The sequence below is a fragment of the Perca flavescens genome, chromosome 2 (assembly GCF_004354835.1).
Source record: "Perca flavescens isolate YP-PL-M2 chromosome 2, PFLA_1.0, whole genome shotgun sequence".
Classification (NCBI taxonomy): domain Eukaryota; kingdom Metazoa; phylum Chordata; class Actinopteri; order Perciformes; family Percidae; genus Perca; species Perca flavescens.
In genome coordinates, this window is record NC_041332.1 from 30,310,418 (window position 1) to 30,337,444 (window position 27,027).

A 27,027-nucleotide genomic window follows, 5' to 3' on the forward strand; every position below is an offset into this window, starting at 1 on the left:
GGCCTATGTAACTCTTTCATTTGCTCTCATAAACTAGACCCAGTGAGGATCTCCTTATAGTAGCCTATAAATCTACTGTATGATTTCAGTAAAAAAAAACTTTAGTCTATTTGAAGGAATAATTGTCTTGTTAAACAGTGTGCAAAATATTTATAAGTAGATTTAAATTATGTGACCTATGTGACACATCGTCAACTGCTGCTGATTCAAAGCCTGCAGTTTCTCACTGCTGCCGCCAGGTGGCGACAAAGACGTACAACCCTCGCTTGGTGACGTGTGAAAACCGCGACGCTGTCAGGTCGATTTGGCATTGGCTGCCTCTTCCACATGTTTGCGACCTCTAAAATCTCTGAGTTAATAGGTTGTATCGGGGTTTCTATATGTACAACAGGTGACAATGCTTCTGCTGAGGAGAACCGTCCAGACGGCGGTGCGGACAAAACACTGCAGGTCATTTTCTGCGTCACAGACTCACCTGAACGAGAGAAAAGTAAGTAGCCGTTAGCTGTCAAACATTAGCTGACAGCTTACATCACTGACGCACACAGGACTCATCCACTGTTCACACTTACACGGAACTGTAGCTATATCAGAGGTTTTAACCCTTTCAGTGTGTGTGTGTGTGTGTGTGTGTGTGTGTGTGTGTGTGTGTGTGTGTGTGTGTGTGTGTGTGTGTGTGTGTGTGTGTGTGTGTGTGTGTGTGTGTGTGTGTGTGTGTGTGAGAGAGAGAGAGAGAGAGAGAGAGAGAGAGCATCAGTGTGTGGGTGTTTGTCTTTGGGTGTCAAAAACGGTATGTACTAGTTACTTCCATTTATCAGCCCCACAAAGACATACATTCGCTTCAAATATGGATGTATTTTACATTTTCGAAATAACCAGGAGTTTGAAACTTAAGGCCAGACAATCAGTTAATCAGTTAATCTATCAACCAGGTTTTGCCCAGAAGAAATGTTACAGTAACATTTTGTCAGAATTGTGAAGGTTCAAATATGATCGCTCGTTACAGAACAGTAACACAGCTAGTCAGTGTATTCTGTGAGGTTTGTGTTAAAACTGACAAGATCTGTGAGCTTACATCCGCCTCACTCATAACTAATAATTAATTAAAGATCCGAAACTCAAAGCAACTTTTACTCTGCTTTTACTGTAATCAAACCATGTCACTAGCCTTTATGACTTTGTATACCACAATGGTCAACACCTTGAATGTTAGTAGTTCACTAAAGCATCATAACCAATAAATAACACAGACAACCTACAGTATTTCATCATTAAGTAGAATGGGACACTCCCAAACTTTGATGCTCACATGTTGATTGGATTTAGGGTTGCACGATATTGACAAAATGTGATATTGCGATATCGATATTCATTTTGATATTTTTAAACATACTGTATGTAAAATTACAAAAGTTAGGGGAAAACGCATCAAAATAGATTCATAACAAATACAACACAAGGTTTATTTCAACTGACTGTCATATTGGACTGGTACAACATGAATAAATAAATAAACGGGCTCTAAATCGATCACAACTAAGCCACACAGCCAACGCAGCACTCCACAAAATATTGCATGCTTATTGCGACACTTTCAATATAATATTGCGCAACGTGATATTGCGATAACGATATTGAGTCGATATATCATGCACCCCTAATTGGATTGCCATAATAACACACAAGGAGGAGTTACAAGCAAGGCTCATTATGGCTCATTTTGCTTATAGGGACCAGAGCTATTCTGTTGTGATAGGGAGATAGACCAACTGGTTCATGGGGCGGATGGGGTTCCTTACTGTGTTTTATGTGTGTCTGCAGGGTCTGGTGCTGGGAGTGTTTGAGAAGGAGGGAGAGGAGGGCGGCCTTCATCTGACAGAAGCAGCCGCAGGTTTTGACCAAACTCTGTCTGGGAAACTCTCTGAACTGCTGAAAATGTGAGCTGTCCGTATATTTATTTTTATGTGATGCCAGCAATATACGCTTAGACTAATGTAGTTATACAACAGTCCTGGAATCAATCCTCCCTTCATTAAAATCATTTTGGGTCTAATGTTGTAATATTAGTAGTTTAACCTCTTTGATAAAAAAAAATTTGGGTGGGAAGGCTTTTAGAAGCTGAACTGAATTTGAATCAACACCTCTCAACCAAACATTAAACTTGTGTTCGTTCATGGAAATGGTTATATAAAATAATCTTCTCTCAAGGTCCACTTACTCCTTTTTTTTCTTAAGCTTTTGACCACATCAAAAGGTCTCTATTAGCAGATGAAGTTTACTCATTTGCTTTGGAGCTGTAGATGTTCAAAATGATTCCAAAGTCTTTCTTTTGGAAAGTTGAAACAAAATAAAACATTATAGCCTACCTGAACATATGATTTAGTGCAGGGCTGTTGTATTAGACTGTGTTAGTTTTAGCTGTGTGTGCATAGTGTCCGAGACAAAAGTCTCTAAAATTTTTATTAAGAAACGTATACAGATAAAATAGCCAGGAGGTGAATGACATAACGCATAGTTGGTTAATAAACTGGTTTTGTTATGTTCTCTCCAGCTCTGGACCAGCTCTCAAGACGGGCAAAAGCAGAATATTTTATGGAATCCACAAGGTAACGAGGTGTGACGCTCGATCAAGAAAGCCCCTGTCTCTGGACGAAATGTCAGTGTTTAAATCTTCGCTTTGTCTTCTACAGGACTTCCCGTGTGTGGCAGTAGTTGGGCTGGGTAAGCCCAGTGCAGGGGTGTGTGGGTCAGAGAACTGGGACACCAGCAAGGAGAACATCAGACAGGCAGTGTCAGGTAAGACACACAACTTTGGTTGTCTTAGTGCTGGCGGCTACATATAGGGATCTACTGGAGTTTGAACCTGATATCTGTGTATTTGTCTGTGTGTGTGTGTGTTCAGCTGGCTGCCGCTTGCTTCAGGACCTGGAGGTGAAGCACGTGGAGGTGGACGGCTGCGGTGATGCCCAGTCAGCAGCAGAAGGTGCCGCTCTTGGTTTGTTCCAGTATGACCAACTCAAATCTAAGAAGAAGACCAAAGTAACCACACAGCTTTATAGAAGGTAGACTAACAGATGGGCTGTAGCGCAAAGCTGGGGCAAACTCCGTTTTATAGGTCGAAATTGGCGCTTGAGTTCATACATGATATATTATAGCTCATCATAGATGTATGCAGCATCATGCTAATGTATATACTGTATGTCTGTGTATATTTGTTCTCAGTGCTGACTCGGTCGGTTGGCAGAAAGGAGTCGTGTACGCAGAAGGCCAAAACCTCGCACGGCTACTCATGGAAGCTCCCGCCAATCACATCACTCCTACTGCTTTCGCCAACACCATCGAAGAGAAACTAGTGCTGCATGCTGAACGAGTCACAATAAACAAGAGGTTTGTGCATCATTCATCATTGCGACAAAGCAACAAATGCACATGGGATATACAGTATTTTGATTTGTCGCATTATTAAAGGGGATTTTAGACGTGTACTCTTTCTAGACGAGTGTTGAAGGCATCTTGTGACACATAACTGTAAATGTATCCCAACTGCTTTTTGTAGTGTTGCCAGATATTGAATAACATTTGACTGCATGTTCTGGGGAAACTTTTTGCTTGGTGGGAAGATAAATATTGGATCATATTGGTATTGGTTATTTTCATTTCTTTTTTTTTCTTTCTTTTGGCTTCAATTTATCCTCTATAATATAATCAGGGAGCATTTTGGCATCTACTTTACAGTATTCTGAAAGCTTTGGTCATGTATTGGGCTGGAAACTGTCAATCTGAAGGTGGAACAATATATGAAAAGATGAATTGATTAGTCAATGGACAGAAAAATGAATAAGCTTCTATTTTGATAATTGATTTGTTAATTTTGTTTTAACATCTCCTATTTCCAGCAGTTGTGAGGATTTACTGCTTTATGTCATGGTAATATGAAGGTCTTTGGATTGTGGATGTTTGGTCGGATACAACAACCTGATAAACCTAAAAAGAAATTGACTCTTATAAAAAGTTCAAAATATTCTATCATTTTAAATAAGGTCTGGTCTTATTATCTATCGTTTTCTGAACTCTGAAGAGCAGATAAAGGAAAAGAGTTCTTGTGTAAGAGTTCATGTGTTTCTATAGATCTCAGGCTTGGATAGAGGAGCAACAGATGGGAGCGTTTCTAAGTGTGTCTAAAGGCTCAGAGGAGCCCCCTGTCTTCCTGGAGCTACATTACAACGGTTCTCCTGACAGCAAGCAGGCCCCGCTGCTCTTAGTGGGCAAGGGCATCACCTTTGACAGGTAAACCATAATGATACACACTCCTGCTCACTACCTCCTCATATAAAAATGTTAACTATGCTCACATTAACGGTGTTTTGTCATTCCCTCGGTTTGCCCATAGTGGTGGTATTTCTCTGAAGCCGTCTCCTTCTATGGATGCAATGAGAGCCGATATGGGAGGAGCTGCCACGGTGTGTGCGTCGATCGTCACAGCAGCAGCTCTGAAACTACCCGTCAACATTATTGGTAAGCATTTCTTTCTACTTTGAATCACTGTGCATTACTTATTTTTGATAAATTGAAACATAATGTTTAAGTGAAAACAAGTATCTTAACCTGTGGGTTTCCACTGGTTACAATAAATCAGGTCTGGCTCCTCTGTGTGAAAACATGCCCAGTGGAAAAGCTACTAAACCAGGTGATGTTGTCACGGCCAGAAATGGAAAAACAATCCAGGTGGGTGGACCAAACGGTAACGCGAGTGAAATGTGTTCGTGCACTTGATGTGTGTGTGAGATGAACAGGTTTTATTGCTCTGTACAGGTTGATAATACAGATGCAGAGGGCCGACTGGTTCTCGCTGACGCACTGTGTTACGGACACACCTTCAACCCCAGAGCCATCGTCAATGTTGCTACGCTAACAGGTGTGATTTTTTTCAATTCCTTTATTTACACAGTGACGTTGGCAGCAAAAAACAACTGATGTTTCATGTTTACATATTTTTTAACAGGCATGACAGTGACGCTGGTAATGTTTTAACCTTATGAGTCTGTGTGTGTGTCATCATGACAAAATGTAGTCCTGAAAAAACCTACTGTAGCTACCAGACTCTGGTATATTTAATTTGTACAGAGAGTCTGGCCACTCTCCATTGACAAGTGTTAACTTCCTTGAAGGCGGGTACTCTGCTGAAGTTTAAACTATTGGATCTGCCCAGAGCCACTCTGGATCTGCCATAACCAATCGCTAATGTTTGGTCTTGACGTCGGCTTCGCATCGCTAGCGTTCGCCTTTAGCTAACTTCTTCACCACTAATGGAGCGAGCTGGAAAATCTAACTTTTCCCGAACCCCGTGGGGAGGAGGGCCACAACATCATGGCCACCAACAAAACTCAGCAAATATTGTTCTTGCTCGGGCTTTAACTTCTGGATATTCGGCAGCGTTGCCACAACGGACCGAATGGCTTCGCTCGCATCTTACTCCGCCGCAGTTACAGAACTACAACTCAAACTAGCGCACGATCTCAACGTCATTGTTCTCAGCCACTCCCTCTGTTCACTGATTGGACCGGTAAAGATTTGGCTGGAGAAAATCTGCGAATATACTGCAAACCCAGACAGAGTACTTAAGGAAAAAGAAAATTGAGGAAGAACGTAGGAGGGCGGAGCCAGGCTATACTGTAGCGGGATCTACCACAGAGTTTTGAGTATTTTATACTGTATGTCTGCGGCCAGATTTTGTCACCACGATAGTGTTGCAACCGTGCAAGATGCATTCACAAAACTTTGCAGGTTTGTAGTTGAGATCAAAAATGGCCGATTTCAGAAATGGGTGTGGTGCGAGCAAGGGGTGGCGGAAGTAGGGGGGTAGGATTAGGGAAGGGACCCCCCCACTTTAGGCCCATGGCCTGATTTGGCGTTGCGGCTGGTGAGATCCCAACTCTGGTTGCTGTCAATTCAGTTTTTGTTGCGGACCCACTATCAGACTCTGACCGCCTGAAAAGCTAGTTCTCAAGGAAGAAACTGTCAAGGAAGTGATCTGTATATTATACAAAATAATTCCGTAACTAACCATCAAAACCACACCAGAGAAGATTAGGCCTGTAAGAGGCATTGTTTACTTCATAGGCTGTGTACTTGTGTTATTACATTATCTGGGTCACATGACAGTGATATAACCAAAAGATGTATCCTGGAATTGATTTAAAACTTAAATTTGTTTAAAAAAAGTAATAAATAATACTTTTTTTTTTTTTTTTTATTTGACTGAAAGAGACAAAATATATTGTTAATCGCAATTATTTCTGAGACAATTGTACAGAAAAATTTGGAATAGTTAAAGCTCTAGAGAAGAGACATTAACACATACAGTAAGGTTCAGGAAAGTGCTGCATGATTTGCATGTGGTCCCCATGTAGCGCTTATGATGCAGGATGACAGTAACCAAAACCAAAGGTTGCCTGTCCATATGAGGTCATGTTGGCCGGTTAGTTTGTTGGTAAAGAGTTAGTGTGACTACAGGTGTGAAAGCGCAACCATAGGCTGATAATGTTACATGATTAAATTAAAAATGCTAATTATAATTGGTAAATATTAAAATCTGTCTTTTTCTGTCTCCCAGGTGCGATGGATGTAGCTCTTGGTTCAGCAGCAACTGGAGTGTTTACAAACTCTGACTGGCTCTGGGAGCAGCTGCACAAGGTCCTGTGAATGCACAATAAACACACTCACAACATCTCTGTCAATCAGATCCTGTGTTGACTTGTGTGTGTGTGTGTGTGTGTGTGTGTGTGTGTGTGTGTGTGTGTGTGTGTGTGTGTGTGTGTGTGTGTGTGTGTGTGTGTGTGTGTGTGTGTGTGTGTGTGTGTGTGTGTGTGTGTGTGTGTGTGTGTGTGTGTGTGTGTGTGTGTGTGTGTGTGTGTGTGTGTGTGTGTGTGTGTGTGTGTGTGTGTGTGTGTGTGTGTGTGTGTGTGTGTGTGTGCTAGTGTTGTGACAGGTGACAGAGTGTGGCGGATGCCTCTGTTCCAGCACTACACCAGACAGGTGACTGACAGCCAGCTGGCTGACCTCAACAACATCGGCAAGTACAGCCGGTACGTATCTCACTACACTCTGCTTCAGGCATCAGAGCAGTACAGGGCCTTGTTCTTCCTACATTGATAATAAAATAATGCAGATTAGAATGACAACTATTTGACTCAAATCTTTTTTTTTGGCATTCTTCAAAATTGGTTTTAATTTCATCTGATCAAGGTTTCAACTCTCTACTCATGTTTGCCTTTATTTCAAAATAAGAGCGCAGTTACTCAAGATAACAAATCCATCCTCAGACCGTTTTTAAAAGAACCACATTAGCGGGATGAGAATAAACACGATTATTTTAGCCTGATAACAGCATGTTAGCCTGAATGAGTTAAGATTATTTACCTGAATCTGTCTGTTGTGTGTTGATTACCTTTCTAGTTCTGGCGGTGCATGCACAGCAGCTGCATTCCTGAGAGAGTTTGTCACCGCTCCTCATTGGGCCCATCTGGACATCGCAGGTGTGATGAGTAACAAAGATGAAGTCCCCTACCTGAGAAAAGGCATGTCCGGAAGACCAACACGTACGCTGGTGGAGTTTGCTGCAGGACTGGCCCACGATGGCGGAGAGATGACACAAAGATCAGAACGAACACAAGACTAACTGTGAGCTTCTTCCCTGGCAAGATTCAACAGTGATCTCTCAGCAATGGCCTAGTGTCGCAGTCTGTGCACAAATGAACAGTATCATATGCATGGAAGAGCTCTGAACATGTTGGCAGGGATTCACGGCTGTATTTTTTAAAAACAAATCTGAAGGCTTAGATTTGTACATACAGCTATTGCATCAATGTAAGAGGCCACGATGTAAAGCAGGTTCACTGTCTCCCCACACTGTTCAGATTTCAGCTAAAAACACCTGAAGCTCTGTAGTACTACATAGCTCACATAATTTATATGTTGTATAAAATAAACCCTACAATTAGTTATGTGTGTGACATATTTGTTATCTCTATGGCTCTTTTGTTGATAACCCTAAGGTCCATTGCTTGTGGACACCAAAACATTACACCCTTTTGTTAACGTTTAAAAACTTATTTCCAAACAATGGGCATTAATGCACTGCTATCACAGCATACATTCTTCTGAGAAGGCTTCACCACCAGATTTTGGAAACTGGCTGCAGAGATTTGCCACAAGAGCATTAGTGATGCTGAATCCTGGTATTGGGAGTTCATCCCAGCTGGCATTTATCCCAAATGCCAGTCAAGTTCTTCTACATTAAACTTTAAAACATTTCTTTATGGACCTTTCGTTGCATGAGGGCGCATTGGCAACAGTCCCCTGCCACTAAGTTGGAAGCACACTATTGTCTAAAACGGTTTTGGAGGAAGGAAGGAAAAAAAATACAGAAAATTGAGAAGAGAAAAAAACTATTTTTGTAAAATATGTTTTTTTGTCTTATTCCCATCAAGATTACTCTTAACTGAAGCTTGCCACACCATTTAAAACAACCCCAGACCAACGTAAAATATAAAGAATAGGGTTGTTGTTGGCATACTTTTGGCCAAATCGAACGTACTCAGAAACATCCCTCAATGTGCGCATGTGCAGACCGGGTAGACTGAAAACATAATGGCAACGTCCATGAGCGGGATGTTCTCCGGTCAGCAGCCGCCCGTTGCGCATCCCGTCGGGGGTCCCGGTGGACCGGGCCAGCCAGGCTTCCCCGGTACTGCTACCAGAGCTCCGGGAAACAACACGCTGGTGGATGAACTGGAGGCTTCCTTCGAGGTAGGAGGCTAATGTGCTAGCTTCCGTTAGCTGTGTGTGCTAACTGTTGTTAACTAGTTTAGCTAGCTAGCTAGGTGAGGTTTAATGTTTATTTCCCTGGTGTTGCTAAGATACTACAGTCTCACATGAGAGGGCTATGAAAATACATATTTTATCATGATTAAAGAGTAAATCATGCATATATAGCTTTGGTCTGTAGACGCTAAAATAAATGAGCTAGCAAACGTAAATGCTAATCTTAACGTTACATTCAGACCGACTCAAAGTTTCACATGATCCCAGGCATCGTAACCTTTAACCCGACCGCTCCGGCTCTACTCGTTAGTTACTTTGGGAATCATACATTATACGGCCACATGGTGTACCTTCAGATTTATGTGATAAGAGTTTGGGGTAGGCAATTCAAGTTATGTCATTCCACCAAGATAATCCACTTCGTATCAGTGCTGGTTTCTAGGTAGTCCTGTATACATCTATCAATATTATAAGTATTATCAAGTAAGAAAACAGGCCTTTTTCAAAGCAGACATTTCGATTTTCATAGTAGGAAAAACACATATGTTACTAATAACATATTAACAATGGCTCTGTTCTTTTAAAGTAAGTCATGATAGTGTGACTGTAAGCCAGCAGCAACAATACCAGGTTCCTGAAACCAAGGCATCATGAAACTGAAAGCCACTCCTGAACATAGTCATTTTGGCTGCTGGGATTTCCAGGAGATGTGGATCCCACCTCTGTAAGGCTTTTGCCCCGTGCTCAAAATGAAATCTGTAAAGAAATGGTTTTCCTAGTTTGGTGTAGAAGAACTTGACTAGCCTGCACAGAGCCCTGGTCGCAACCACATCCACCACCTTTTGGAATGAACTTCAACCCCAACTGTGAGCCAAGCTTTATCATCCAATGGCAGTTCTCAACCTCCAATATAGTGTAATATTCAGAGGTAAACTTACTTTTAGCCAAGTAACCTTATACCTTGAATCTTCAAATAAAGTACATTAATATTGTTGACCAGGTAAAACTTTGTATCTCAGAATAATTACATCTCCACTATCCCACAAACTGACTGTGGCAAATTAGTTTCTCTTTCTAATAACTTATAGAGAAAGCTGGTGTCCATCAAGGGGAAACAGATCTTCATGGCAAAACAGCATTTGACATGGCCTATCTTTAATGACGTGCTGGTTGTCATCCTTATTCATCATGTCAGAGACTAGAGGGTTACAAAACCACCAGTACACAAAGGATTTTAAGGAAATTTAGGAAATAAGCAAATATACTCCTGTTGTTCTCTATGCATTTATTCTTCAGGCATGTTTTGCATCTCTGGTAAGCCAAGACTACGTTAATGGAACTGACCAGGAGGAGATTCGGACTGGTGAGTAAAGCCTCAGATGGTTTGTTTGTTTGTAGTAGTTTTACTTAATCTCAAAGTTTAATCTGTATATTGATGTGTATATCTTATTTGTCTGTTGTTTGCAGGTGTTGACCAGTGCATACAGAAGTTCCTGGATGTAGCTCGACAGACGGAGTGCTTCTTCTTACAGAAAAGGCTTCAGCTGTCTGTGCAGAAACCAGAGCAGGTGGTGAAAGAGGTAAATTATTAGACTGACTTGCATTTTCATTTATCTTGACAGTTTTGAAGTGGTTCTCTCCACCTCCCATCCACTTTGTTTTCTCCATTTTTCTATGATTAATGTACTTGTACTTTTGATCCCCAAATTATCTATGTAAGCTGTAAACACAAACTCTTTTAAACTCTCAAAACGTTATCTGTGTCGTAACCAGGCTTAACTATCATTGTTTATTTCTTAGACCTGAATTTGTGACATGCTGTCAGTGTTTACATTTTATTAATTTCTCTCCATTTGTTAATGCGCCTTCTCACAGACATTTTTTTCCTTCTCACTTCAGGATGTGTCCGAGTTACGTAATGAGCTACAGAGGAAAGAATTGCTCGTTCAGAAACACTTGTCCAAACTGCACCACTGGCAACAAGTGCTCGAGGATGTGAGCGTTCAGCACCGCAAACCCTCAGACCTTCCACCTCCTGGACCACTGGCCTTTTTGGAGCAGGCCTCTGCGAATCTGCCCCCTGCCCCTTTAAAACCTAATTAACACACCAAAGGTGCGGTCACATTAGTCTTCTGTTAGATTAAACTGTTCCACACCCAGAATGTGATGTTGAACTCTGACCTGCAAGTTATCTGCAGCTGCCTGGGAAACACAAGTCTGCATTCATCGATCATACAGACTTGATTTGAAGTGGATGGGAGATGGAGCGAATATTTGCAGGACTGAAGTGTAATGTGACCGTACCTAAACCCTAAAGAAGAAAACACACACCACGTACGTCGTGTGATGCCTGCTTTCGGGTGTCAACCTGTGAGAAAACCGAAGAACAATTCCCCAGCTGTGGGGAAATCACGACATAGTTTTATTTCAGCTTTCAGCCTTTTGATATATGTAAATATTTCTGTTGCCAACTTTTTTTTTACTGTAAAAATAAAATGTCTAGTATCTTGACTCTGGACCAAAGTCTTAATTATGTTTTTCTCATTATACAGTGCATCATTTTTTTGCATTTGAAAGGGACATTACACCAACTTTACACAGCATATGAGTTTACTATTCATGGAGAGTTGTACTCAACATACACAGTTGTATAATGTCTTTTGTGGCTCTGGAAGAGCTTTGTTAAGTCAGACAAAAAAGCCTGGAGTTTCAAAGACATGGGCTTTCACCAAGCAGAGAGGATCTAACAAAGATGATATAGAGTAATGGGCATTATGGGATCCAGCATTCTTGGAGCATTACCCATACTCAGGACTCAAAGTCAAGATCCCGGCTTCTGCTGCTTCAATCCTGACAATTCTTTGTTTTAATCTGCCGCTCAAATGGTCTTCAAATTTAGTGGAAATGCAATACTAAATCAGTACTCCTTTAATCACCAAAGCTTGTCCTTAAGGGAGTAAGTAGCTGCCATTGTGTTACTTACACATTGCTATAACTATGATGCATAATTTATAATATCAACAAATTTATATTGTAAATAAAAATCAAAGTGGAGTCTTGTTGTGGGTAAAAAAAACAAACATGCTGACAGAAGAAATGTCTTCAGATCAGCCATGACTAAGCCTCCTGACAGCCTGTTGTCTCTGATGCATTCAGCATCTTCACACCATAACAGATTTGTTCTCCGCAGCTTCACAGCTATGGCCTGTCCATTGACGGGACAGCCAGACTCAAATCTTCACAGATGGACTCTGGGGACAAAGCTTCTTGGGAAACAGGGGTCTGTGGTCTTGACATGATAAATAGGGGGACCATGGATTTATTGTTGCCTTTCCAGAACTGAACTCAGTACAGAACTCTAGGGTTTTTTCTCTTTTTTTTAAACATTCTCTTATTAAGATAATGTCTACTTAACTGAATCAGCTGTAGTTGTGAAAACCCTTGTTATGCATCTTCTAGCATTGCTTCTATGCAATCTTTATCTTACACTGATAAAAATAGCATGGAAATACAAATACTCATGGTAAGAGTTAAAATAAAAAATTAATGAGTTAGTCAAAGTGACGAGATATTAATATTTTGTCTTGTCTAAATTATATTCTCAGCTTTTATTTTTTAATTACATAATTTTGTCTTTTTGTTATTCTCTTTGTTTTGTTTTTTATCTTGTGGGAACAAGTAATTTATCTTTTGCGCACAAGATAATTATATAACTTATCTTGTTCCCACAAAATAAGTTGTGCGCACAAGATAAAACATATAACACACCATATGGGACTGTAACTTTAAAATAATCAGATACTGAGTCAAGCATTTGGACTCACAAACACATTTCAATATTTTTTTTTTACTTTTATTTATTCACCAATGAGTGTTCCTATTATGATGAGCCTCCTCCCCGGTCAGTCTTCCACAGCTAGAGGGAGACAGTGCTTTCTTGTGGGACGCCTTGGCTGCTCGGAGGACCGTCTTTGCCGACATGTCCTTGTTTGTGCGTTTTTAATCAGCGGTTGGAAAATAACAGGTAGCCTTGTCCGTCCGCCTCACGCGCCCGTATACACCCAGGAGGCAAGAGAGGCAAAAAATAAAATCACAATAAAACCATTTGACGCTGCTGGTCGGCTCCTTTCCTGCGTGTGGTTTTTCTTCTCGGGGCTGCCGACAGAAGAAGCAGTCCGCAGGGTACAACAGCCGGGTTGAATCGCAACGTGTTTGTTACTGAGAGTGCCCGCAGTCGGGCTGTGTGTATTCATATGAAACAGGCTGGTTTAATGGGGCTGCCGTCAGCCCGTCTCACCGCCTCTGGACAGCTGGTCGCCGCGATTCTCGCTTGAATTTAGACCCATTAAAGACGACATTGTGGATATGGAATGGTGCATGCCGCTGGGCCAAGTTTTCAGCCTCTGAAAAACACCGGAATCATGGACAGTCATCCGCTGTAAGTGCAAAAAAAAAAACGATTGTGTGTTAGTGTGTGTGTTGACGTTTCTCAGTGGCTGCTTGACTGATGGTGCCGCATTGAGAGAGACAGCGGGCAGCCGGTGTGGCTGCTTACTGTCACTGATACCCGGGGACTGATACCGAGCCTGTCCGCAGCAGGCTGTGGGGGCTCTGTGGTTGTGTTATAATGTTATAATTTGTTGGGTGTTATGTTTTTGTTTATGACTGAGGTGATGTATGTTAACTGCTATGTAGCCATGTGTGTGTGGGTGTGTGACAGAAAACAAGGGCCATGTGATTTTGGCATAAGCAGCATGATTATATGTCTGATGTTTTATTATGAAAGGGAGAGGCCATAGCGTGTGCTGAACAGTGGTAGAAAGTACATTTACAATTGTGAGCTACTTATCTGGCTACTTAACTTGAGTAATTTATATTTCTGCTGTTTTATACTTTTACTCCACTTCTTTTAGAAGCAAATATTGTTGGCTACTTTTTTTTTTTTTTTTTATTTCACTACATTTGACAGCTGTAATTTCTAGTTTCAGATATCAGAGATTCAGAGATTTTACATACAAAACATGATGTGCTTATAAAATACAATACCACCAAATAGCTTCCAACCCTTTTGTCTTCTGACCCCCTATGTTGGAAACCACTTGACCACTCCACCCCTAGCAGCTACAGTAGCCTACAATAGTAAATTCTACTTGAGGCGTCAGTATTAAAAATTAATAATGTAGTAATGCATCACTCATGGGGGTCATTTTTCTGCATAATGAGTACCATTTACTTTGATACTTAAAGTACATTTTTGCTGGAAATTTGTTTATTTTGACTCAAGTAGGATTTGAAATGAAGGACTTTAACTTGTAATGGAGTCTTTTTACATTAAGGTATTGGTACTTAACACTTAAGTAAAGGATCTGAATACTTCTTTCACTAAGTACTGCTTAATATAATTAAAAAAAATATAATTGCTAAAGATGTGCAACAAATACAACTTTGCCAGATTACCTACGTCAAGGCTGGTTTATTGTTTAGCGCCCCTCTCCCTTTTTCACTGTGTGTAAATCAGTATAGGTAATTTGATTAATTGCTTGTTAGGGAGCTTAAGTACATAATCAGCTATGATCATCACTGCATTATTAGCTCGTCAAAAGCTCATCAGAAGACTATTATTAGTTTATATTGATCTCACATGGTGCATATTACTAAATAAAGTGATTTTGATCAAATCACCTGAAACCAAATGAGACATAAAACCAGGGGCCAGGTAGTATTAATCCAGCAGAGGAGTACTGGTTGGGTTGACTCTTTACTTAATGCTAACATGGAAGCAAAAGGGTACATATACACTGCTCAGAGGCTGGGAGGTGGGTGGTCGGGTGTCAATAGGGGCCACTTTATTAGGTAGTCCTAGCTCAAACTAATGCACTCTAATACAACAGCCCTGCCGTAATAATGCTCCGTTTTAGTTGAGAGGTGTTGATTCACCTTTTATAATTATTTCGCAGGATGCAGTTTGTGGTTCCACCATGTTCTACATGGAATTTAATTTGTGGTGCTGCTCACAGCATTGAAAAATAACATTTAAAACATATTACTAACATAAACTGATGACAGACAAACTTTAGAGATAGATGACGATTTAAACACGTCATTTTGCTTGTTGTAAGTGGACATCATATATGAAAGATAATACACTCCAAAATGTCCTGCTGAGGAAAATAACGATAGCTATATTTGCTTGACTGTGTGTAAAAGAAAGCAACAGTCTGATGTCTGCCCTGTCTTTAATGTCTCTCTCAGGTGCACCAGACTCTGTCCACACGCTCTGGACAAAGAAGATGGCGTCGAGAGGCAAGGTCCTGTCACTCTCAACCCTCGGCACATGAGGAAGGCGTTCAAAGTCATGAACGAGCTGCGCAGGTGATGCTCTCTCTCTCTCTCTCTCTCTCTCTCTCTCTCTCTCTCTCTCTCTCTCTCTCTCTCTCTCTCTCTCTCTCTCTCTCTCTTTTCAGTCATCCTCTGGGTTCCACCTGTTAAACTTTAACTGTAACCTCTCACCTCTCCATCTCTTACATATGCCCATACAGCCAGAGCTTGTTGTGTGATGTGACCATAGTAGCGGAAGATGTAGAGATCGCTGCTCACAGAGTGGTCCTGGCTGCTGGGAGCCCCTACTTCCATGCTATGTTCACAGGTGAGGACTCGTTTCCATCCATCCAGGCTGATCCCTGGGTTTCAGTGGCCATTTTTGTTGTTGCTATTTAGTTATGTCCTGTGTGGTAATGGTTGTCTTACACGTGTGTACCACCAACAGGTGAGATGGCAGAAAGCCGGGCGAAAAGAGTGAGGATAAAGGAGATGGATGGTTGGACTCTGGGGCTGCTGGTCGACTACATTTACACAGCAGAGATACAGGTCACAGAGGATAACGTGCAGGTAAACACACACACATTTAAACTAACATATATGCATTATCCGAATACCCACATCCTGTACCACAGCTACAATGCATTGAACGCCGGTCAGTGGAAATACAACCTCTCTGTTTGAAATGTAATACTCAAACATTTCAATTCAAAATTTAGAAGGGCTAAACCAATATTGCAGTATTTGTTCATCAGTTAATTGGTTTCCTTGGTGTTAATCTGGCTACATAAATATTGTTTCATATCAATGACTACACACACACACACACATCACACACACACGCTTTTTTCAGAGCCCTATCAAATTAAACCTTTTTTTCCATAACTGATAACCAAACCCATTGGTTTGCACTTTCTGATTCATCTCTAACTGTTCTTTCTCCTGTCACAACAGACAGTTTGAACAGAAATTACGTCCCATTGATATAGTAATAATTAATAATAAAAGTACTAATATTACAATAACAATAAGGTACAGTATGGATCATAAAATATAAACAGGGTATTTGTTTCACTTGATCATGTGTTAAGCACATCTAAGCTGATTTTTAAACTCCCGCCTTGCCTACAGGGACATTCTCTCTTTTTGAAAAGTGTAATTAAACTAACTAAAAGGAGTACTGTTATTTACAGTTTAGTTTGGAAACACAGACCTTGCACTGTAACACACACATATGCATTTTTAGTCTCAAACTAAGTTTCCCACTTAACTGTAGCAGTGACAAGCGGGTTATTTTGGGAGACTGAACCTGTGATGAACTGACATAAAGATTCTGTCTCTACACACCAGGCCAACCTGTCACCTCTTTAATTTAATTAATCTGCATTATATAGTCGAGCTGGGCAATATATCAATATTATATCGAAATTGTGATATGAGACTAGATATCATCTTAGATTTTGGATATCGTAATATGACATAAGTGGTGTCTTTACAGACTGCATTACAGTGAAGTGATGTAAGTTTCTGAACATAACAAACTGTTAGCTGTTCTAATATTTTACTTTACCCACTTAGTCATTATAACCACATTACTGATGATTTTTTTTTTTATCACAAATCTCATTGTCTAAATGTTTTGTGAAAACACCAATTGTCAACCCTATAATATTGTCGCAATATCGATAACGAGGTATTTGTTCAAAAATATTTGATTTTTATTCATATTATATAGTACTTCATGCTATATTGCGTGTGTGTGTGTGTGTGTGTGTGTGTGTGTGTGTGTGTGTGTGTGTGTGTGTGTGTGTGTGTGTGTGTGTGTGTGTGTGTGTGTGTGTGTGTGTGTGTGTGTGTGTGTGTGTGTGTGTGTTTGACAGGCATTGCTGCCTGCCGCTGGCCTGCTCCAGCTCAACGAGGTGAAAAAGGCTTGTTGTGAGTTCCTGAGCTCTCAGCTTCATCCATCCAACTGTCTTGGGATACGAGCCTTCGCTGACCTACACGCCTGCTCTCAGCTCCTCACACAGGCAAACACCTATGCAGGTTTGTGTGTGTGTCTGTGTGTGTGTTATTGCTGTTCTAAAATGGGTTTGTGTGTGTCCTGGAGGATGTGGGACGGTGGATGAGACAGAATGAGAACAGGTTTATTGAATGAGAACAGATTTATTTAATGACTATGTTGAGAGATCAATAAAAAGCTGTATTTATCTGCAGTCACGGGGTAGTTTTTTTTCATTTGATGCTTTTGCTGACAGAGCAACATTTCTCTGAGGTGGTTGGGAGTGAAGAGTTCCTCAATTTGGGCATGGAGCAAGTGTCCAGCCTGATCGCCAGCGACAAGCTCACCATCCCCACAGAGGAGAAGGTATACGCACATTCACTCTGCTCAATATCCGCAGGTAGGACCAGATGTGCTTAAAGTGTCTCTGTGTACTTCATTGTGTAGGTGTTTGAGGCGGTGATAGCTTGGGTCAACCACGATAAAGATGTCCGGCAGGAACACTTGGCTCACCTGATGGAACATGTTCGGCTGCCGCTTCTCTCCAGAGAATACCTGGTGCAGGTATGAGTGTCTGCCTCTGCGTTCTCTTTTACGTACAGTAAAAGTCTGTGTTAGCTTATTTGACAGAAGTCTATATGCCTTTGCATGTTATTTCTTACAATTTCATAAACAAAAATGTTGATTACGCTTGAGTGAGTGAAACCCAATCAACAAAACTGCTTAAGAAAAAATATTAATATTGAAATACCACTGTTACCACTGTTATGTGGGTTGGCTCAGTGGGTAGAGCAGGCGCACATATACTTGGAGGTTTATGCCTCGACAATTTCCTGCATGTCTTCCCCCTCTCTCTCCCCTTTCTCACCTAGCTGTCCTTTCAAATAAAGGTGGAAAAATAATCTCAAATAATAATCACCAGGAGAGTCCGGCACAGCCTGACTCTGGACGGTAAACTGAGATTAGCGCTCTAAGTCAAGTATATTTTCTGCTTGTTTTTACGGTTGTTTGGTAAATTGCTATTAAACACAGTTGGAGGGGATTTGAAGTGCTATTTTTTCTCTCCATTCTTATCGTTTTGGTGCAAGTGATTTTCCTTTGGTGCTGGCTAAAACCTTTATGGGGGGGCACCAACAATTCCTCTGTGCAGGAAAACCCCTGGACTTAACTTATCTGTTGTTTAGGACTGGTCAAAGCTAAACCAGAACTTGCAGGGGTTTAAAACGAGCTGCGCGCTAAACTGGACTGTTGTTTCTACTTGTTCACATTTCCATATTGTTGTTTAAAGAATCATTACCAGTGAATGTGATTAGACCGGGTGCACAATTATTAAGATGCTCAACCTTCTCTTTCCCAGGATAGTGTTGAAAATACATGAGAATATCGCCAGGTATTGATGACTTTACCTGTTTTAATGCTGCTCTGATAAAGTTCAGGAAAGATTGGTCCAAATGTTAAAGCAGGCGTTAAAGTGACCTTCCAACATGGTTGTCTTTCCCCAAGATTCAAAGATTTATTCATCACATACATAATGATACTGCCGTTTGACATCAAATGCTTGGTAACCTTCTCCATATGCCATAGTAATATGTAAATATTAATGCACTAGTATTGACATTTATAAAATGACTATTTAAAGAGCAAATTAAAGAGAACAGCAAGGGTATGTACAGCGCAGTAAGTAGGAGAATGTAAAAAAAGTAATAAAAAATATAAATGAGACTCAATATTGGACATGGGAATGCAGGACAAAATGTAAATATGGGCATTTTAAAGTATAAAAATGTAGAGGTAAAGCATAAGATGCAATATAAAGTGGAGAATTGTGTAAGTATATACAAGAGAGTAGAACCATGTCATCAGGCAGTATTGGAAGCAGGATTTACATTTTAATCAGTCCCCTATTGTTCTTTTTTGGGTATCAAAGGAGCTCAAACACCCAGATACAAGCAAGCAGAGCTCAACTGTTTTTTTAATTTTAACTTCCACTGAGTGGATTTTGCAGTTCTTTCCCTCTCACAGACAAGAATGATCTGTAGGTGTTTTGTTGACTGATTTGCTCTCATTGCTAACAAAACAACTGCGGGTTACTTACATCTTTAGCTGCATGTAAAAAGACTCCATTAAAGGTCCCATGGCATGATTTATTTTTAACATAAATTTGCGTTCCCCCAGCCTGCCTATGGTCCCCCAGTGGCTAGAAATGGTGATAGGTGTAGACCGAGCCCTGGGTATCCTGCTCTGCCTTTGAGAAAATGAAAGCTCAGATGGGCCAATTTGGAATCTTGCTCCTTATGAGGTCATAAGGAGCAATTAAGGAAAAACATGTCACCCTCCCCCCATTTCCACAAACTTTCTAACTAAGCAGAACATTTAATATCTTTGGATTATTAACATTCAGGTCAAATATAAAGACACATTTGTTACAAAACATTAGATCTGTCGGTATCAGTACTAGTGTGGCTTTTAGATTAATATTATGGGTCTTCCTTTGATTGTAGTTCGTATGATTGTAGTTATTTCTGTGTCTCAGCTGCTGTGTCTCAACATAATGTAGCACTTTGTAAATCCAGTTGGCTGATTGGCTCCTCTTTACCTGTTTTGGTTATGTTAGCGGGTGGAGGAGGAGTCTCTGATTAAGAATAGCAGTGCGTGTAAAGACTACCTGATCGAGGCCATGAAGTACCACTTGCTGCCAGCTGACCAGAGAGCTCTGATGAAAACCGCACGCACACGCATGAGGACTCCGGCCTGCTGTCCTAAGGTATTTACACGACCTCCGCTAAGTTTCTCTTCTCTTAGATAATAAGAAAGCAACAATTGTTGACGTGCAATCCTTCATGTAATGACTCTGCTGATTCTGTCCTGTGTAGGTGATGGTTGTGGTTGGAGGCCAGGCTCCTAAGGCCATCCGCAGTGTCGAATGTTATGACTTTGAGGAGCAGCGATGGTACCAGGTGGCTGAGCTCCCGACCAGGAGGTGCAGAGCAGGTAGGAAACCCTCAACAACAACAACAACAGCATAAACTACATCACAGTTAAGGGGATGGATCCTCTAAAGAACGCTGCTCCATCAGAACACCTGAAGGCCACACAAAATTGTCACCTACTCCCCAAATCACCAAACTAATGATTAATTCAAGGTGGTTCTCATCGACTTGCAAATTTTAAGTCAATAAAATGACCGGGACTTTGCCCTTAAACAGCCACTAAAGTGTAAATGCCGCTGGTATACTGGACAGGTTGCATCCATGATACATTACTAGTGTTATTATTAGGAGATTGTGTACAAGGTTAATATTTAATATACTGTATCCATATAGCTTCAATCAATATGTGATTAATAACCTATTTAGTTTGCTGATGAGAGTAGTGTTGTTCAAGCCTTCTAGTGGGGTTTCCATCAGTGTAGTTGAAATTTATAGTTTCCGGTGACTGAAGTCCTCAACACAATTAGGTTTTGCATAATCTAATAAAGGAAAAAAAATGACACTTTAGTTAAAACTCGTACTTTTCACACATCCCTTGTGGACACAAGGGACGCTAAATTTATACAATGCAATCTTCTGTACAAGATTATTAAATGGGGACCCTTTGGATAAAAAAACATTGACCACAAAACTAACCTTACAGTTACAGTATATATTATTTATAATATATATTATATAATATTTGATTATATATGATTAGGTTTCACCTGAACACTATTTTACTAAATTCACACTTTTGTCCAATATTATTATTGTTATTTTGTCCAAAGTCCGCTAAAAGAAGGCTGTATGTCTTTACAGTGTATGAAAAGGGAGGAGGCCTTGTCGACCCATTATGATGTATTCGGTTTAGAAATACAGACACAGCTACAGGCGGAGGTAACTTCTGTCTTTAAGAGGCTCTCTGGTCAGGTCTTGGCTATCGTGGCTTTGAGATTCTATCCATCTGATATCCCTCAAAATCCATATTCTAATCTAAAACATTCTTGTTTGGTTTTTTAAGTATTGCACATATTTAAAGGTGATCTGGGTAAACAGCATCACTCTTTTACCATGCCCCCTGGTGGCATGTTTCTGACTGTTCCACCACATACGCCATAGGCCTCACTATGAAGCTGCATGGAGGGAAACAAGTTTGGTAATTTGTTACAAGGTTGCAACATCAGCAGAAACACACACTACTAAAAAAACTACACTGAAAACCATATAGGTAAGCGTAAAGCTGCCATGGGCACAGCTCTGTCCTCAACGTTACACACTTACTGCAGGCCCATTTGAACAAAAGGGAAAACTAATTAAGGATTCTCTCAGACTTGATGCGATTTTTACTCAAGGATTATTTCAAATGTGATGGGAAAGTACAGCATGTTAATATTTTGACACAGAATTCACATTGATGTGTGCCATTTACAAAAAAAAAAGAAGATATATGATAAGACACAAGAAAGTGTGATCTCGACCAAGTTTACCCCCCACTTTATGACATTTCCACTCTGAGGCTGCTTCAACATTCAGCCTTGTGAGACCAGGCTTTTGGAGTGTGTGTCTTTTAGTAGATATTTGTGTTGACCTGAATGTTTTCTGCCTTGTTGCCTTTTAGGTGTGGTGTACGTAGGTGGGTGTGTGTACGCAGTTGGTGGTTTCAACGGTTCTTTGCGCGTGCGGACCGTTGACTGTTACGACCCGGTGATGGACCGCTGGACGAGCATGAGCAGCATGCAAGACCGTCGATCGACGCTCGGGGCCGCTGTGCTCAACGGACTCCTGTACGCTGTGGGGGGCTTTGACGGCAGCACAGGTACACCTGTGTGACTGTGACATTAACATGTTTTTTTAAATTGCCGTGATCAGTGAGACGGAAAGAGTTCAAGATACTGAATCCCTACAGGCTGTTAGTGTAACAACAGGAAATGATTTAATATGTGGTTGTTCATGGTGTTTTTGATGCATGTGTGTGTGTGTGTGTGTGTGTGTGTGTGTGTGTGTGTGTGTGTGTGTTTTTGCAGGTTTGTCGACAATCGAGGCGTACAACGCGAAAACAAACGAGTGGTTCCATGTGTTACCCATGAGTACCCGGCGAAGCAGTGTAGGAGTGGGTGTTGTCAATGGTGAATACTATTCCCAGTTCAGTTTTACAGTGTTTAGGAATAGATCAAAATAATGGAAGCACTTCATAAACCATAAAATAGACCTGCAATGAATATGTGTTTTTTTTCAAAGCACATAAATTGTTTTTATTTTGAAACTATCAGAGGTGTTGAAGACAGAGTTTGTAGAGACAGGAACTGGTTTAAATCTTGATACAACAATGCATTATTGCACTTGGAAAATAGCATTATCAAAATTATTACAAGTAGACCCTTAATAATAAAGAACACTTAATCAAAGCAAGCAAGCAAACTTTATTAAACTAACAACTTTACAGAGCTACTTCACAGAAAGAAGGAAAGGGGAAAGAGACAGAGAAATAAGTATATAACCCAAGTCAAAGTTATAAAGTCGAAAGAAGAAAAAGCCTAGTAATTAAATAGCAAAATGCTAAAAATAAAATACCAAAACATTTTGGGTAAATTGCCTTAAAACCTTTCAATGTTTTGAGTTTTGCAAACTTTTATATTTCCTGCATCGCTACCATATTGTATTTGAATGTGTTTCTATTATTTTGGCCACCACTGTGCCACCCCTTATTCAGAGTTGCATGCATTTGTGTGTGTGTGTGTGTGTGTGTGTGTGTGTGTGTGTGTGTGTGTGTGTGTGTGTGTGTTTTCAGGGATCCTGTATGCAGTTGGAGGTTATGATGGTGCGACCAGGCAATGTCTGAGTACAGTAGAAGCTTACAACTCTAAAAGCAACACGTGGAGCTACATCTCAGAGATGGGCACGCGACGCAGTGGAGCAGGTCAGTGTGTGTTTGTGTGTGTGTGGCTCAGTTTTTAGAAAGGTAATTTAACTGACGGTTCAGTTCAAGTTCAATACTATATTGCCATGTCAACACAATTGATTGGAATTTGTCTTGGTGTCAATCAGGTTAAAAAAAGGCAATACATACACAGGAACATACAGTACATAACAGACAATCATTCAAACCAGTACAGGCTGTAAAGACCTTGGGCCTTATCTTGCACCCAGCACAATTGCCTTTGTACACCGACGCATGTATCATTCCTATTTGGCACCCGATGCACAGCGGACTTTTCCCTCCACAGACGCACGTCGGTAAATTAGGGAATTAACTTGCGCTTGCGGGGGGCGGTTCAGCAAAAAGAGGAGGCGTGTTCCGGCGCAAACGTTCCCTAGTGCTATTTTGCAGTTTCAGAAAACAATTCCACCACAGACCAGGAAAAACCTGGTCTAAAGTCAGTAGCGCGTTATTCAGATGCTATTTTAAGGGTGCGTGCTTGGCCGTAATGTAGAGTGTGCACACTGCGCATACACTTTGCTTCTCTCATCTACACGGACCCAGCAGTTCCCATTTTTGCAAACCATACATAAATACAAGGGAAAATATGACCTTGTTTTACACAACATTTCCATTAATCATGGATGTGTTGATGACATAAATGAGGAAATATTAGAGAACTTAAGGAGATGTGATGTTGAACTGCACGTGCCGATGCCACTTAACCCAAATGCCCCAGCAGCAGCATGGGAGAGGAGAGACAGAAGAGCTTCATCGTCTATAGTGAGGTGATCCGCTCCTGGCGTGCGCCTAGCAAATCCGCCGTCATAATAGCAATCCGCCATGGAACAAGCGCGCCTGCTTTTAAAGGGAATGTGAGATAACGCTCTGATTGGTTTATTGCACATTACGCCCAAACCACACCTATGAGTAACGTAGCTACTTCAGACCAACCCATTTTAGATTTGCGTCGGGCGCAAGCGTAATTAATCCCGCCGGTATAATAGCAACAGCGCCCGAGATCCGCCCACAAAGCTACTTGCGTTTGGTGTTTGATACTTGCGTTTCAGATCGTTAAAATAGGGCCCTTTGTGATATTGCAATTTCCCATAAAGTGTCTTGTGCAGTCTATAAGGTGCATTTAGTATAGATTTACTCTGCAAGGTGCCTGAGCATTAAGGAGCCTAATAGTGGCGGGGTAAGTACTGTTACAAAAGCGGGATGTTTTGCCCCTAAGACTTTGAATTCTCTTTCCAGAAGGGCAGTAGTTGGAAGAGGCACCTAGCAGGGTTGGAGGGGGTCGTCTAGCACTTCCTGCGCTTTATGGCTGGTCCGCGTGGCTACAATTTTGGATCAGACAAACCATTCTCACAGACGTATCCATCAAAGCAACAATACATAATTGCTATGCTAGGGAAATTCATGAGGAGACAGAAACGGTGACCAGATCTTGTGTCCGATGTCTTCCTCAGGTGTCGGTGTGTTAAAAGGTTTACTGTATGCTGTGGGGGGTCATGACGGTCCGTTGGTGAGGAAGAGCTGTGAAGTTTATGATCCGGCCTCAAACACCTGGCGGCAGGTAGCTGACATGAACATGTGTCGACGCAACGCAGGTAAAGCAGCAAGTCTGTCCACCAGATATCCTCAGGTGTGAGGTGTTCGACGTCTATTCATCTTCATTGTGTGCATTTGTGTTTTTCAGGTGTTTGCGCTGTAAACAACGTGCTGTATGTGGTGGGAGGAGACGACGGCAGCTGCAATTTGGCCTCTGTGGAGTTCTACAATCCAAACTCGGACAAGTGGACACTACTGCAGTCCTGCATGAGCACAGGACGCAGCTATGCAGGTGTGTAGGCTACAGATGTGAACATACATGTTGAAAACTTATGCCAGGTCTAACTTAACAGTTTGTAGCTAAACTACAGTGAGAGATAACCTTTGAAAAAAGGTTGAGCTTTGAAGTTGGGGCCTTAGTTCAATATTAATATTTTGTATCAACCTTTAGGAGAATCCTAACATAATGATGTGATAAAGTTGTCTGCTTTTACTGAATTCTGTTATACAGGTAGATACCGGCACATCTCTTTTGTCACTTTAACTAGTGCTTGTCACTTTTTTAACACCTCATTTCTGCCCGGTAATCAATCAAGTGTTATCTTATCTTAAAAAAGACAATATATCAAGAAAAAATGATGTGCAGTGCATTGCTAGTATTACAACTATTTTTAATTTTAACAGTACTAGCAACAGAAACTATAGTGGACACAAAAACCTTTTGCTTTGATTTATTTCCATTATTTTTACATTTATACTAGACATTTTCAACATGTGCTATGTCTGAAAAATCATATAAAGTATGGCGATCTTATTTTTTTGTTGTTTTTAACCACAGGTGTGACTGTGATTGACAAGCCCTTATGACCACTTCTGACACCTGCCGCTGATTTGGAGCAGAATGTATTCTCCTGCTGAATGCTGATCTTGGATCTGTCTATGATGCCTATGCTCCATTGTTGGGCAGCATTAGCACAGGCACTGACGAAGATGAAGAAAATGACAAGAAGTTTTGTGCTTGAGGATGATGATGATGAAGATTTTTTTGCACTTACCTGAAAGGGGGAGCTGTAACAAACGAGGGGATCAAAACCCGTGTTTAAATCCCCTCCCGGCAGGACTGCCGCTAGCGACTGGACAAACCAGTTTGAAGCACCACTGCGCACCACTGCAGTGTCATTGAAACGCTACTGATATGAAGCTACTATAACTGCTAGTTACTTTAACATTAGTAATGTTAACATGAACCAGCTCTGAGAGAGACCACTGATCTAATCTATGGGAGAGGAGCAGAGAAGGACCTGAAATCTTTGTTTCTCCTTCGTTTTTATCTTTAAAGTGTGTGTGTCTGTGTGTGTGTGTGTGTGTGTTTGTGTGTGTGTGTGTGTGTGTGCGCGCGCTCTTACGTTTAAAGGTGCACCTCTGCTTGCACATGTGAGCGTGTGTGTTTGTGTGCATCGGAGTCTCTGTGTGGTGACGCCTGGTCTGACGCGGTAAAAACGCACTCTGTCTGACCTTTTTACAGTGTTGCAGTGTGGCTGTTCAAGAGTGCCTGTATGTCAAATTACACCCTGCTTTCCCTCTTCTTCCCCTTTGTTGTGCCTCGAGGACTGTTGCTGGACAGAGCACAGCTGGACTTCGGTAGCAGTTCCGCGGTGCATTCGAGAGCTGACTCTAGATCGGTGATGATGGGTCGGTTGCGTTAGCCCGCATGAATTCAGAACAGCGACGTGAGAAGCAGCTGCAGAAAATGTAAATTTCTTCTACTAAAAAAAAAAAAAACAGACTTTGACTGGAGCATTACTCTTCTGGTAAAGGAGAAGAGTCATTCCTGTTGCCAAAAAACAGTGACAGACAGAGGGAGGAGCTGTTTGAGATGAAAAACAGTTGGATGTATCAGTGCTTTACTGTCAACCGGCAGCCATCTTTGCTGTAGTTGTAACCACTACTGACAACAACAGCCTGAACTCACTGCATGCTCCCCAAACTCTAACCTACTATCTTTCAACAGTACCCTCTTCCTCCTTGGTGTAGCAACCTTATTAACTAATGCACACCCTGTCGTACTATGAATGTGCCAATTTTAAAATATCTCTTCATTTCTGTCTCTCTTTGCTACTTTACTAATCTGTTCTCTCTTTCTGGAAAGTGACCAAAACCTACTCTTGATTTTCTGTTACTTCAGTCTCTTGAAAAAAAACTGCTATAATATTTACTGGTATCGCTGTTTTCTTGTCAGTGTATTGAGGAATGTCATGTAGGCTAACGACTTTGAAAATGTTTCATTACTTGTTTTATATTCTCATTAATAAATAGGCTTCTTGTATTCAAAGCTGTGAAATGACATAATCTGTTTTTAAAACTTTGCCAAATCAGTAAAACGTTGAAATGGAATATGCTGTGTGTGGTATTTTAATAATTCTACGGTGATTCATTCATTACAA

At 41.0% G+C, this 27,027-nt stretch overlaps 3 protein-coding genes across 3 annotated transcripts; all 3 read left to right on the forward strand.

Moving 5' to 3' along the window:
- The first annotated feature begins 240 nt into the window (after positions 1–240).
- On the forward strand, positions 241–8,012 carry lap3 (leucine aminopeptidase 3). Its single transcript, XM_028600791.1, has 13 exons — positions 241–490; positions 1,822–1,937; positions 2,552–2,606; positions 2,691–2,796; positions 2,903–3,062; positions 3,223–3,387; positions 4,129–4,287; positions 4,391–4,515; positions 4,637–4,725; positions 4,813–4,915; positions 6,614–6,693; positions 6,973–7,085; positions 7,456–8,012. The coding sequence occupies exons 1-13, from the start codon at positions 398–400 to the stop codon at positions 7,676–7,678; spliced, it is 1,587 nt and encodes a 528-aa protein (XP_028456592.1). The 5' UTR covers positions 241–397; the 3' UTR covers positions 7,679–8,012.
- Positions 8,013–8,574: 562 nt separating this feature from the next.
- On the forward strand, positions 8,575–11,341 carry med28 (mediator complex subunit 28). Its single transcript, XM_028602744.1, has 4 exons — positions 8,575–8,808; positions 10,120–10,186; positions 10,291–10,403; positions 10,723–11,341. Exons 1-4 carry the CDS (start codon positions 8,650–8,652, stop codon positions 10,924–10,926), a joined length of 543 nt encoding a protein of 180 aa, XP_028458545.1. The 5' UTR covers positions 8,575–8,649; the 3' UTR covers positions 10,927–11,341.
- A 1,393-nt stretch (positions 11,342–12,734) lies between these two features.
- klhl2 (kelch-like family member 2) lies at positions 12,735–26,963 on the forward strand. Its single transcript, XM_028596513.1, has 15 exons — positions 12,735–13,261; positions 15,076–15,195; positions 15,363–15,469; positions 15,590–15,711; positions 17,022–17,184; positions 17,397–17,506; positions 17,588–17,704; positions 19,755–19,904; positions 20,014–20,131; positions 21,731–21,928; positions 22,137–22,238; positions 22,901–23,029; positions 24,502–24,642; positions 24,732–24,875; positions 25,422–26,963. Exons 1-15 carry the CDS (start codon positions 13,194–13,196, stop codon positions 25,448–25,450), a joined length of 1,818 nt encoding a protein of 605 aa, XP_028452314.1. The 5' UTR covers positions 12,735–13,193; the 3' UTR covers positions 25,451–26,963.
- Positions 26,964–27,027: the final 64 nt, after the last annotated feature.

What these genes read in the sequence shown, in the direction of transcription:
- med28 (XM_028602744.1), top strand. Translation starts at nt 8,650, where the DNA reads ATGGCAACGTCCATGAGCGGGATGTTCTCCGGTCAGCAGCCGCCCGTT. An exon ending in CCAGGAGGAGATTCGGACTG is followed by an intron (nt 10,187 to 10,290) that starts GTGAGTAAAGCC and finishes TGTTGTTTGCAG; the next exon opens with GTGTTGACCAGTGCATACAG. An exon ending in CAGAGCAGGTGGTGAAAGAG is followed by an intron (nt 10,404 to 10,722) that starts GTAAATTATTAG and finishes TTCTCACTTCAG; the next exon opens with GATGTGTCCGAGTTACGTAA.
- klhl2 (XM_028596513.1), top strand. Translation starts at nt 13,194, where the DNA reads ATGGTGCATGCCGCTGGGCCAAGTTTTCAGCCTCTGAAAAACACCGGA. An exon ending in GGGCTTTGACGGCAGCACAG is followed by an intron (nt 21,929 to 22,136) that starts GTACACCTGTGT and finishes GTGTTTTTGCAG; the next exon opens with GTTTGTCGACAATCGAGGCG. An exon ending in AGGAGTGGGTGTTGTCAATG is followed by an intron (nt 22,239 to 22,900) that starts GTGAATACTATT and finishes GTGTGTTTTCAG; the next exon opens with GGATCCTGTATGCAGTTGGA.
- lap3 (XM_028600791.1), top strand. Translation starts at nt 398, where the DNA reads ATGCTTCTGCTGAGGAGAACCGTCCAGACGGCGGTGCGGACAAAACAC. An exon ending in CGAGTCACAATAAACAAGAG is followed by an intron (nt 3,388 to 4,128) that starts GTTTGTGCATCA and finishes GTGTTTCTATAG; the next exon opens with ATCTCAGGCTTGGATAGAGG. An exon ending in GAAATGGAAAAACAATCCAG is followed by an intron (nt 4,726 to 4,812) that starts GTGGGTGGACCA and finishes TGCTCTGTACAG; the next exon opens with GTTGATAATACAGATGCAGA.